At 46.3% G+C, this 13,566-nt stretch overlaps 1 protein-coding gene across 2 annotated transcripts in view; it reads left to right on the forward strand.

The window, feature by feature from the left end:
- Window positions 1-266: 266 nt before the first annotated feature.
- The window catches only part of nrp2a (neuropilin 2a), a 61,445-nt gene continuing 48,145 nt past the window's right edge, over window positions 267-13,566 (forward strand). For both annotated transcript variants that reach the window (XM_004066721.5, XM_020709113.3), the window contains exons 1-2: window positions 267-1,130; window positions 8,005-8,176. In XM_004066721.5, the coding sequence (XP_004066769.1) occupies window positions 1,061-1,130; window positions 8,005-8,176 (242 nt within the window). In that variant the 5' untranslated portion in view covers window positions 267-1,060. The remainder of the gene's footprint in view (window positions 1,131-8,004; window positions 8,177-13,566) is intronic.

The following is a 13,566-nucleotide window of genomic DNA, read 5'->3' on the forward strand; positions in this document are numbered from 1 at the left end:
ACAAGCCATAGGCTGGGCGCATGGGCCGCACCTGGAGAGGCCTTTCTCAGCAGATTATTTTGGGCTCTCCACTGTGTCATTACACGGCCGCCGGCTCTGTATTTAGGCCGCTGATTGCAGGGCTGAGGAGGGCTCTCCCCTCGGACTGGGATGAGGGCCTTGACATGGTTTAGCTGTTTGATGTGTTTTTGTGGTGAAAGGCCCCTACAACACCCCCCCCCCCCCCCCATCGCCACCCCTCCTCCCTCTGTCACACTCACTTCTTCTGTGACATTTCAGGACCCCCTCCAGGACGGCTGCACTCCCTGGTTTACCATGACAATGCTCTCTATCTGGCTCTTATCTGTGGAAGAGTTCATATCTGTGGCATCTCCTGAGGGGGAAGGGGGGGGGGTAAAGTGTGGGGCTCCCTTTCTCTCCCCCTATTACTGACGGGAGGGGGCGGAGCCCAGGCGCCGTGACTGTAACGCGATAGCTGCTCTGCTCAAAAGAGCGATCACTCTCACACGCGCTTACGCACACCTCGCAGAAGGACGCACGCCGGTGTCCGAGCGGCGCGGGCTTACAGCAATCAAGGAGCGCGAGACAGAGACAAGCTTTACGAGCTTTTCTTCTTTCTTGGTGGGAGGGGAAGAGCCTAACCGGGACTGAGCTTTTTTTAGGGGACAGCTGAGGACTTCCACCCGCCGCCACGAAGCGGCAAAAGGCGAACCTCGTGTGCGCAAAAACACGCGAGGAAGCGGCGGTTCGGAGAATAACGGGGTCCGGGTTGGAACTTGACGCGTCTTGGAGCCGCTATCCAGACTCCCGAAGCCCCGTGGGCCGAGGGGGAGTTTGCTCCTTTACCAAATTCTGGATCAAATAATACATGGACAAATGAACTCTTCTCCGTGACGCGCGCCCACAGGTTAAACAAATGGTTTAATAAGCACTGAAGGATATTTTTCATTTGTTTTTTGTTTTTTAATTGAAGCTTTTTACATTTTTTGCCGCTGGATGGTATTTTGCATCTTAGGTGGAAGCATCGGGACATTTAGAGCAAGTTTTTCCTACAGCTAAGATGGATTTGGTGGCGTCTGTGATTGGATTTTTAATGGCACTCTGTCATCTGACATGGAGAGTCAAAGGAGGTAAGTTGGAGTTGGATCTTGGCACGCGCTCACGGATCGTCGGACTCCAAAACGCGCCAGGCGAGGCTTAGACGCACGAAACATACTTTAGTTTTGCCATCATATTTTCTTATCCTTAAAATCCCCTCACATCCATGTAACATTTTAGATTAACTCACATTTTTTCCCTGCGCAGACCAAAGACAATCCTTGTTTTCATTTAAATGTTGTCAAAATGAACCTCGGATGTCAGATGTTTCAGCCTTACGGAGCTGCAACCTGGATCTCTGGCTGTTCAGCGCGTGATTATTTTCGGGAAGCATTACAAATTTCAGACACATCCCGTGTGGCAGGATGTTTTTCTCTTTCTGGATGAAGCCTAATTGCTCATCAGCGGCAATAAACAAACCCTTTCCCGCATTAGGATGCGCTTCACGGCGGTGCAGAAGCGCGTTCTCAAGCCGCGTTTCACGTCTCTGCTGCCGCGTAAAAGCGCAGCCGTTCGTGTCGCTGGATTTGACGCACAGAGTTCATCTCCGTCTCGGTGTGTGTGTGTTTTTTTTTTTTGAGGTTTCTCTCAGAAGGTGAGAAGAGGGTTGGAGGCGCCGGATCATCCCCACCTTAATGCGCTCTGCCAGGGTTTAGACATGAACCATGGTTCATTTTTACACCCACAAAAGTGAACTAAGCAGGATCCAGTCCAGCCATTTCTGACAGGCTAACGCATGAAACAAAAGTTGGTGGAGTTTTTAGATGAAACCAGGAGGGATTTTTGAGTCAAAGGTGCCACAAACCCCCGCACGCACTCATCCACGTCTGCCTCAGTGAAACAGTTCAGTGGGACACATGCGGGATTTTTCCTGTAAGAACCCAGATCCTCTTCTCAGGAAGACCATTTTTGGCTGCACTTATCTTTTGAAGGAGGCATAAGAATGATCTCATGATGACTCCCACCTCTCACATTCTCTACAAACATCCCCTTTTTTAGGTTTCTTGCTTGAGACAGAAAACAATTAGAAATAGGAAGAAAAAAAAACGCCCCCGCCCCTCTTCCCTCTGAATGCTGGCTGCTGATCTACCAGCTTGATCAGAGACAGATGTGGGGCCTTTTGGCAGTTGCCATGCGAGCGAGAAGCTATACTCACTCCGTCCTGCCAAGACACTGCACCATGTGCCCCAGCCTTCAGGCTCCTCTCTGCTCTCTGGAGCAGCTTTGTCAGGAGACCCGCAGAGGCAGGGAGAGGAGAAGCGCCACGGCGAGGAGATCAGGGGATCAATGAGAGCCGGGGGGGAGAGAGAAAGAGAGAGAAAAGGGCGAGATCAAAGCCTGCAGGGGTCACGGAGGCGACGCTGTTTTCTGGGGTGACTCAGCTAATGCAGGGCTCCTCTTGGAGGGGGCTTCTAGAACAAAACCTTGTGAGTTTTATTCCTATTTCAAAGCAGGTTCGGCCATAACTGCTGCCCATCTCTGATGGATTCCCACAGAAGCTGCGTGACGGCATTTGCACCCTCTGAAAGCAGAACAGATCCATCATTTGCCTTTTTTTTTTTCCACCCGGGGAGGAGATCTCCTCTTCACTTGTACTGTAATCACAATAGTTTGACTCGGTGACATGTACATTAATTACTGCCTACCACCGGCATTAATATTCAGGCCATTAAGTAGCTCATTTGCATGTTTATTGAGTGGGCGTCCGCACGTCTCTTCTTCCAGAGTCGGATTTCATGTTTGTTTAATTATTTCCGCTTTGCCCCTCCAAACCCCTCTGAAGGAACTGCCATCGCTTTACCCTCACCTTTCAGTCCTCCGCTCTCCCTGCGTTCTAATCCACCTTCTGATGCATCAGCTGCTTATTTGCATTCAAACGGAGCGACCTGTTCCTTTTTTTTTTTCAGGCAGGTGTGAGAGGCGCACAACTCCACCGCAACCCCCTCGGGGTGAAATTAAAAACAAGACCCCCATAAATAAAACAAAGCTCCGCTCTTTCGGTGTATCGCATTAGCAGCACAGGGGACTTAAGTGCCGCTCAGGGACGGGGCTTATAGGTGGGCGCTTTGTTTTGTCGGGAGACAAAGTATTTTAAATGTACTTTAGGGTGATTCAAAGTGGGGTTAAAGTGAGAGCATAAAGAGCTTTTGTGAAAACTGTAATTTACCGAAAGGAAACACAGTGGAGAGGGGAGGGGGCAAAGCAAATCTCAATTCTTCACAGCTTTTCTTTTCCTCCCCACTTGCTTATGTTGAGGAAGCTTTCAAAGAAAAGTGCTTTAAGTTGACGCCGCTGCTCAGGGATAGAAAAGGGCAACGGGGGACACGCAGACATGATACAGCAAGCAGGTAGTGTTCAGGATTAGGCCCGCACCATTATCCCTCCTGCAGCCCAGCCAGGAACCATCTGTTGGCTTCATTGATCCACTGATCCATTGATCACGGTGGCCGGCGCTCTGCATTTCAGCGATTAGCATGGGCCACTTATCCTGTTAGAGTAGGAGGAGTTGAGAGGGAAAGACGAGACACTGAGAGGAAAAGAGGATTTGGGGATTTTATCTGCTTCTCATGTGGCTTTTTGTTGGTTCTTAAAGACATTTAACTCTGTTTAAGACAAAGCTGTTGTTTCTGTGACCAACAATCCTGACCTGATTGTTTCTAAAGGGACTTTTAATCAAGTTTTGCTTGTTGGGGTATAAACACAGAAAGCCCCCACAGCCAAACGTCCACTCTAAAACTCCAAAGGGTTCAATTCCAGGTAACAGACACAAACATAATAGGAAGTGGCAGCTCTGTTCCTTCACATATATTACAAATTTACATATATATTTGATCTATAACTTGTGTTATTTGCTGTATGCGTGACTGTAGAAAAAAGGGCGTAAAAATCCTTTGATCAATATCTGTTAAGACTCCAAAAGTTACAAAGAGTAAAGTTAATTGTAATACTTTTATTTTCATTTGTTGTACAAAACTGGGATTCTTAGACTAAAAATAAAGTATCCTTCTCTTAAAATAAATCTAATGGGTTTTAATCATTATATGTAAACAAAAAGTCTTGATTTCTGTACATCAATGATGATGACATCAATGATTCTCATCTGACCCCTCCTGCTTCACCCTACCACTTTTAGTCACACCAAAACTTCCTAAATATAGGACATTTCTCCAAAAAGGGGAAAACATCAAATGTATGACTCTGCCCATCCCATAATAACCTCACCTTAAAGTGATGATGTCATGGATGGCCAGTTTTATGTGAATACAAAAAGATGCATTTAGCACATACATGTTCCTTTGCCAGACTGTTAAACATTGCATGAAAAAAAACCATCCCAGATACTTTGACTCAATTAGAAATATGAGAGTGGAAGATTTCCATGTTGGTTGCTAAGGAACTTAGTCTCATGCAGGGATCTGAAATTTGGCAAATCTGTTTGTCAACACCAGACCTCCAGAAAAGTGAATGGTTGCTAGGTGCTATCACTTTCAGAGTCAGCCATTTTGAATGAAAATATGAAATCTCCAACGAGAAAGGAGCTTCAGTTTGGCATTATGTAAAACATAAGAAATGGCAAAGTATGTGGACACATGATCCATTCTTTTGCACTTTATACATTTAAAATATAGCTTTAGAATTGTGGTTGTTGCTAACCGAGGATGTATAGGAATTGGGCACAAAGGCAGAATGAAGATGGTTGGCAGATTTTTGGAAAATGGCTACTGATGTTATTCTAGAAATAGTGATTAGAGATCACGTCAATCCACTTTTTCAAATTCGATGTCAAATAGGTAATAAAATATTGACATTCATAAAAAAAAATCCCCTCCAATACAATGAATATGGTTGTTAGAACCAGACTGTGAGTATTTAGTCTTATTTGAACGTTTGACCATTTTACATTGGAGCGAATGGGGTCTGATTCTAGCTTCAATCCGGAAGTCTCAGAATTGCCCCTTGGTGGCATCAGATTGCTAGTGCAGGCAGCTGTGCAGTGAAGGCCATTAAACACCACTTGGAGCTCAAATTTGTTTCCTTTGTTCCAGTGGAAACATATCATGTTAATCATTACTTTACACCTCTTAGCCTGGTCTTCTGCTCAGGCTTAAAAACATTGCAGAAAGCCCCATAAATTCAGCATTATCATGGTGCTAACACACGTGTGCAGGTGCACAGTCACTGTTGCACGTGCTAATTCATTTCCCAGAGCACTGCCAACATGCACAGAACAGTAAAAGTGAATGGTTTTCAAGCCCACTGTGCAGCGTGGCAGATTAAAAGCAGCCGGAGTGCCAGCCCCTTCTCTAATGAATGGACACACTCTCTTCATGTTCCCTACACTTTTTAATTAAGGTGTGGCGGCGAGGGATGTGCACAGGACCCCGGGTAGGATGGCGGCATTTATCAGGCCCCTTCCTCACACTCGCAGCTCATCCCTGAGCGTGACGCCACGCTCCCCTGATAAGGCAGCTAATAGGAATGAGCGCGCAGACACATTTTCTCAGATGATGGAGATAACAGCCGCCGCTACAAAGACGTCTCAGAGTCTGACTTGATGGCGAGAGACTTAGAGATGAGCACAATCTGCTAAAAATAGATGGTTTTTCTGAACCGGATTTTGCTTGTATCAGCTCCAAACCTCTTAAAGAATTCCTCTGCCAACTTTTCCCAGCTCGTGTCATCATCCTTACGAGGCAGGGGTAGCTGCATGATGGGAACATATGCGACGCTTGTGAGCGTGTGCAAGAGTGCAGACAGATGGGCTACTCCACGAGAAGAGACAGTGTAACTTATGAAGCTCCCTGGCAGCTCCTGCAAGCTTTCCCTCTGTAATTCATTCAGGGGCACAAGTTGTGCTCAAACCCACACCCGCGTGCAAATGTTATACTTATTTATACTGAGAGAAATAGATGACCAGGAGTGGTAGATGTTAGTGGATGGTGCACACCTGCTGCCTGCGTGAGTTGACTGATAGAGGTTTCCCAGAAGGGTCAGCATCTACAGGGAGCGGCTGGATCGCAGGCATGTCTTAATGAGGCTCGTCAGGCTCTCTGCTCACACACCGCATCTTCCTCTTTCCCTCTGTATTCTTCCCTTCCCATCACCCTTTTCTCTGCCCGTCTGTCACTCTTCCTCTCAACGGAAAACCATCGTATATCAGCCCAGCAACCCCCCCACCCAGTCCTGACCAATCTTCCTTTCCCCTTCGTTCCAGTTTCAATCCATCTTTTCTCCGTCTCTCCTCCATCCTACTCATTTTTCTCACTGCTCTCCACTATCCGTCTTCCCCGCTTTCATCCTCTCGTTTCCATTTTTCTCCTCGCTGCCGTAAATCCCCTTTTCTCCAGACACCCTCTCTCCCCTACCTTCCACTCTTCATCCTCCTTAGAGGCTATTGAATGGGCAGCTCAGGGGGAAAAAAAGTGTCGAGGCTGCAGGATTTCTCCCGAAAGGGCTTAATCTGCAGAGTCTCTGCACACCGATAGCCTCCTGGACATCATTTTCCCCCCACAGGCGTTTCCAAAATACCCGTCCGTCTGCAGTCGCAGCAGATAAAAGAGATGTCTCTGCGTGGATTTCTGGATCCCAACTTTTCTTCTGCACATTTTCAGCTTCCACCTCTGCAGACTCCTGTGATTGACAGGCCCTCAAAGGAGCACGTGGGTGTGTGCTAATGCATGCGCGGCGGATTTGAACCTGCGCGAGGGCTGCATCCGTGGGCGCCTGGAGTCCCACGCCGAAATTCGGCGGCAGCTGTGCGCTGCTGGCGCGCGTGGGCGTCTCTCCTCTCCAGTAACAAAGTACAGAAAGCATCGCGGCTCTATCAAATGTCAGAGAATCTTAAGTGTGCCTTTTAAAGCACAATAGGCGGTGGAAATGTCAACACTTGAAGGGTCTATTACACTTCAAGCCTTTGGTGCTCTTTTTCCTTTTTCTTTCCAGCTCCTTTATTGAGGCTTTCACAAAAAAGTGAAAGAAACTGGCGCAAAAATATCAACCCATTTATGTCAAGAGATTCAGTTGTGAAGCTAAGTGGTTAAGTCAAAAGCTGACTGCTGCTGCATGTCGGTGGAATTGTGGCGTACCGTTCATTTGTGGCGCCTTTTCCGGCCATCGAACCATCAAAAAAACGTTGTTTATCCTTATTTAAGTTTGTCATAAAGTTGATCGTGTAGTGTGAGGAAGAGAGCCTCCCACCCACACCCCCAGTTTTGCAGTTGCAATAATAAACCACATACATGTTGGGTTTTATGATTGAATTTCTCTGTTTTGGAGCGATAACAAAAAGACGGGAGCTGTCAGGGTGCGACAAAGAATGGGGCTTTTGTTGCAGCTTCTTATTACATCGTCGGAATGACCCCCCAGGAACCCCACAGACAGGCCGTCTGCGTGTCACTTCCTGCCTGAGTCTTCGGAGCTACACTATTGGCAGGCTATTGTTCCTGGGAGAGCGTGATAGGATCAGGGAATGTGTCCTAATGTTTGCAGATTGGCTTGCCAGAGCAACAATTATAGTTGGAGGAACGGTCCCAGTGGGGGAGAGGAGAGATAAGAGGCAGGGTGTGGAAGAGGGTGAAAGAAGCTCTGTGTGAGTGTGTGTGTGTGTTCAACGAACGCACAATGATGATCTTTTATTGTTTTAATGGCTTACCCACGTGGTACCGCTCGTATTGAGAATTCACAATGAACAAGTTTTTCCAATTTCCTCCTAACGACGACCTAAATTGCTTTCTTTGTTTCACTGTTCTGTTGCTCATCACATCTTCATACAGAAGAACGAGGTAAACGAAAGAGACACTGAGCTGCAGACTTGACAGGATTGATGTGTTTTGACGCCTGTCATGCAGATTCCAGAGTTTACCGTTTTCCTATAATAACCACCTCCTTGTTTCTGTTTTTCACCAGAGTGTGGAGGCGTCTTAGATGCCAGCAAGGCTGGCTACATCACCTCACCTGGTTATCCTCTGGAGTACCCACCTCATCAAAACTGCCGTTGGATCATCAAGGCGCCGGAGCAGTCCCAGCGCATCATCCTCAACTTCAATCCTCACTTTGAGATCGAGAGGCTCGACTGCAAGTAAGACCTTGTGCCAGAAGAGGATCTCTGGCACTTTGAACGCCGTTTGGCCACGACCGGGATTTGTGTCCTTGGGTAGTCCGCTTCATTCTGAAGCTCACCTGAACCCTGATGCGGATCAAAGAGAACCCTGCCTGAGAGCAAGGGTCTCGGTTGAGTTGAAGGTGAACTCTGATGCGATTGAGGGTCAAAGCAAAAATGTGAAGGAAAGCAAAGTACCATTAGTTGTCACACCTAGGCAAGTGGAATTTGTTCCCCAGATTTGACCCTATCCCTTGGGAGAGCGGTGAGCTGCAGATATCACGTGCTCGGGAAGCTTTTGGCGGCTTAACCCCCAAATTTTACCCTTTAATGCTCAGTGTCAAGCAGGTCTTTGATATGACTTAGCTTTGGATTTGAGCTCCTGACCCTCCAGTCTCAGGGCAGACACTCTTCCACAAGTCCAGTGAGTTGGCACAGTCCATTTAGTTGGTGAAAGTGGCATATAGGCCTTGCAATTCACACAAGTACCCAAAAAGAATGGAAAAAAAAGAACATAAAAGTTTGAATGTTTGTGACTGTTAAACATGGAGGCGGAGCCAAATATTGAACAATACACGACCATCAAGCCAAACTTGATGGTCGTGTATTGTTAACTTCCTTCTTGCAGTTTCACCTCGAAATGAGCAGTTGTTGGAACGGAGTAAGGCTGCACAATATGCGATATTAATGATCAATATATGAAAAGCCAGACCTTCTTTAAGCTGCAGTTCTTTGGTTCTGTTCAGGGTTCTACGGGGGGAACTGGGTAGGTGGGGTGTGGGTGGGTGGGTTGGGGGGTTGGGGGGTGAGGGAGGGGTCCCATCTTTGTGTGATTGTCCTTTGTTTGCTGTTTTTAACAATCTTTGGTTTTTATGACTGTTTTATCTGCTTTTATGTGAAGCGCTTTGTGATTTTAACTGAAATGAAAGGCGCTATATAAATAAATAAAGTTTGAGTTTGAGTTTGAATATTGCGATGATGATTTAACTTGCGATAATTGAACAAATAGCAAAAACAACAAAAAAATTTCCATTAATTCAAATAAGAATCAAAATACCTTAAATTATTTTCCAAATGACCCTAGTCTAATTAGGAGGGCACCATCTAAAGCTCCATCCGATTGGTCAACAACATAAAAGGCTCCATCTGATTGGTCAAATGCATAAAGGGATTTATTCAATTCCTGAATTAGTTCAAGTTCCCATAAGATTGTTTTAGCACATTAAGGTTTACCATTTGTTGCGATTTTTGCCCACTTTTGCAATTTGGGTATTGCACAGCTTGAAATTGCGATAACGATAAATTTGCAGTTACTTGTGCAGACCTGGAACTGAGTGATGTTTCCAGGCGGCTAGGGTCACTCTCGAGAGTGCAGTGTGAAAGCAACCCAAACCTAAAACAGTGATAGCCTCCTTTTCTAGCATCCTCCACCCATTTGAACTTACAGACTATCCTAACGTGTTGTTCCACACTCCTTTCACCTCCTCAGCCTCAACTGCTTCCTCATTGTCTTTGCAATAAATGGTGTTCACCCTTTATTTTGGTTTACTACTGTTGCCATTCTGCTGGCAAAGTGATTGACACCAGAGTTCACTTGCAAGTTAACCAAGACTCTTGTTTCAAAGACAACAGTTCGTTTGTAATAAGAATATCCCAAAAAAGGAACTCAGGTGTGGACCAAATGTGCTGCCAGATTCCTATAACCATTATGGGGTTCAAAGCATTTTCTTGAACGAAAATTAACAACCCGTGACCTCAGATTTCTTGTTTGAAACTTTTTTATTACTACAGCTGCATTTGTAAGGGGAGAGCAGTGTTAAATTCATGTCCCACATTGGACTTTGACATTTCAGCTGTAATCTCATGTGTCTTATCTTTCATTTCAGACCAAGTGCATGTATACAACCATTAGGTTTTGAAAGATAAACCTTGCTCTGTTTTGGCTTTGCGATAGGAAAAAAAAACTTTCAAACTGCACCAAATGGATCCCAAAAGAACGTTTCGTCATAACCTTTCTTCAAAAACAGCCTGACCCTGCCAGCTTGTTTTAGTTTACCCATGTGAACACACATCACAGACAATTACCGCAGCAAATTCCTTGCTCAAGGGCAGTTACGAGGGGAGATCTCACATTTTTACCGAGAAGGAAATTATGCTAATTCTCGAAGGTTTTCAGTCAAAGACGAGGCGGTTTCACTGCAGAGTTGGAGAATAAACCATGCATTGTTCGTCCGACAGATAGATTTATTGTTTTCAAACTAGATAACTTATATTTTTGCGCATGTGAGTTTGCTCTTGCCGTGGGGAATGAGCGGTAAAAATAATGAAAGGCATGTTGTGGGCACAGGAGGATAAACAGGGAGGGGTTGAGAAAGTAGAAGAAATGAAAGCCAGCTGCTTATCAGGATGAAACCACACCGGTCAGTTTCCTTTCTCAGAGACAGGAATAATCCAAATCATATGGTCTGACTGGAGTGTTTAATCCTGTTTTATCCAACAACTGCAGGAAAGATGCTTCACTTCAGCCCACGAAAATCCACCCGGAGAGGAATTACTTAAGCCATTTTCCCCCAATAAGTTGCATGTATTTCTCACTCCAGCGCTTTCTTTCCTGTCCAAATGGAAGAACTAATAATTCCAGATGAGGTGCATTGTTCAGCGACAAAGCTGGCTGCAGGAAAAATGTTGCTTTCATGAGTGCATCAATGGCTGCTCTGGTGAAAGGGTTTTGTAATGACTGTCAGGTTTTTTTCTTTGCACGTTGTGGCGCGGAGCTGGAGATGTTATTTTGATGTCTCCTCTTTGTGGCCGCTGGCTTCTTTTGCCTTTTTTTTTGTCAAAGGCAAAATGCCGCATAATTATCTCTTTTGCAACATGTTTCTAGCTGAGACGCCGGCGTGTAAACGCCACCAGATCCCCTCCTGTAACTGTGAAAATAGGGATGGCTCAGCTGCTGAAGAGCGGCGCGTTGAGCATTTTATCGCCGCCTGAGGCGTGCAGGGGGAAAAAACTGCTCTTTCCTCCTCCCTTCAGACGGTTTCATCGGGACGGCTTCTTCAACTTCGACTTGCCTGGGGGGGTCGGAAAGCCTCTTTCCGCCTGCCCTCCAACAAACCCTCCCACTCAGGCTCCGTCCCTCCTGTACTATGACTGTTTATGAGGCTGAATCAGTGAGTGTGGGCGTTACATATGAGTAACTCTGCAAGCATGTTAGCTTGGGACCCGCTTTACTTCCATCGATCCATCCATCCAAGCCTGCAGCCTCTGGTTGACATGCACTTTATGCACACCGTCAGGAAAAACATATGTGCGTGTGACCTCTTTCCATCCCGACATACTGCTCCCCCAGACTGATCCGAGCCCCACGGCTCTGTTGCTGGCTGCCTCCGTTTTGTCCACATTATTAGGCGTGGCGGGGCAAGTAGGGAATGTTTTGCATGTTTTCACGGTCCTCATAGTGGATAGAGAGAAGAGAGTCACCTGGGGGGGCCTTGCAGACTCGACAGAGGGCTCAGCATCTTTGTCAGCGCTAAAAAAAAATCTGCGTGAAGAGTGGGATTAGAAAGAGACAGGAACCTGAAAGCTGCAGAGCTTGGAGGTGCTGCAAAAGCTGTTGAAATGTTCCAGTGGGTAAAAGAGAAGATGAACATCATCTTGGTTAAGGATGCGCTCTGCTGGTGCAAACATGCTTCATACTGAGGTTTAGCAGTGCTGGTTTCATTCGAGCGAGAATCGCAGAGTCATGGTTTGGTTTAAGGTAACAACATTGGTTCTCTTTTCAAATTTAAATTCAGAAACCAACATTTCTCGGCCCTGACAGTTTTCCCATTAGAACCAATGAAAACGGAACAACATTCTCAAGACCCGTTCCAATAAAAATGGTGTTTTTCACTTGCTCTCGTTACGTTTTACAGATGATGGAGGACAAATGTTAAGAAAATTAGGCTCAAAATCGCGTTTCTGAGTGTTTCTGTATTCAAATTGTTGGGAATCAGGAGCAGACGAAAAAATGCCAGATTTGTGATGTAGAAAATCCGCTGGGCGGGCCACATTCTCCATTCTAAAGCATCTACTTGTAGACAAATAGATTCTCATCTGAGCTGGCATCTGGCTCCAAACTGTACGGCTCCAAGGTCGCTGCCACTTTTGGTACCGATAATGTTAGGTTGGGGGTGTGAGGGGCTGTGAATGAGCAGGAGTGTGCAAACAGAGAACTCTCAGCAAAGGGGAGGGGAAGGGGGCGGGGTTACTCCATGCCTACAACTCAGAGGCAAAATTCTATTGCACTACAGTGCCGCTCTGCAGAAACTATGTCTTAAAAAACAACACAGATTCCTAAGTTTTTGGCAAAAAACAACATCATCGTCCTTTTGAACCTTCAAAGTTCTCGGTCAGCCCAGATGAGCATCTGATCTCAGGTTAGATCCCCTTCCAGCCGGCTGGTGATCTTCCCCCAGCGGGTTTAAGTGGTCGCCGCTCGGACCGAACCGCGGCTGTGCTGCAACGATCAAATCCAAAGGCGCTCCATGTCTGAGGTGGCACTTTAATTCAGGATTTCATTTCAGGGAAGTCCGGCCGTGTGCCAAATAGCTCTTACCTCCAGGCTGCTGGCCGATTGATGTGAACTAAATGTAATAAAGCCAAGATGAAATATCAGACCCATATTTTTAATGCAATCTGCCATCGCAGAGCCCCAGGATGCCTAGTGATGCACCGGGAGCTGCTGAGGAAGTGAAAGAAAGGAGCTGGAGGTGGAGACCATTCTGCCTTATTTTTCTCCTGCTCCCTTTCCCTCCATCCGTTCTCGTTCCTCCCCCTTTTTGTTTTTCTCTTCCTTCGCAGCCCGAGGAGGATCTGATTTAATTTTACACGCTCGAATTAAACTTCTGAAACAAGAATCGCACACACACACAAAAGAAGATCCATTACTTCCACCACCGAGGGGTTTTATTTTCTTGCTTTTATTTGGTTATTTGTTATTGAACTCAGCCCGAGGTGGGAAGATTTTATGATATAACTTCATAAGTCTGAGCACACGAGCATGCAGGCCCAAACAGACACACGCGCCGCTGTGAATCCGGTTGGCCGGCAGAGACGTGTGGATCTTTTTTTCCGCTCATTCTCAGGGGAGGCGGGATCAATGTAATGGGAAATCTACAGATGAACAGCCCAGACAGGCGGGCAGAAGCATGAATGAGGAACATCAGGGTGAAAGGGGAGAGATCCCAGGGGTCGCCGCTGCAGGGAGTTGTTCATCACCTGTCGATATCCGGCCTACATTAAGGACATGGTCATTGCCGCTGCTCAGACTGAGAGTGATGAGTGTGCCGCGTGTTAAAACGCACGGTGTGTCAAGAGAGGGGTCTGGC

This window comes from Oryzias latipes, chromosome 2 (assembly GCF_053564925.1).
Source record: "Oryzias latipes strain Hd-rR chromosome 2, Olatipes_Hd-rR_3.1".
Taxonomy (NCBI): Eukaryota; Metazoa; Chordata; class Actinopteri; order Beloniformes; family Adrianichthyidae; genus Oryzias; species Oryzias latipes.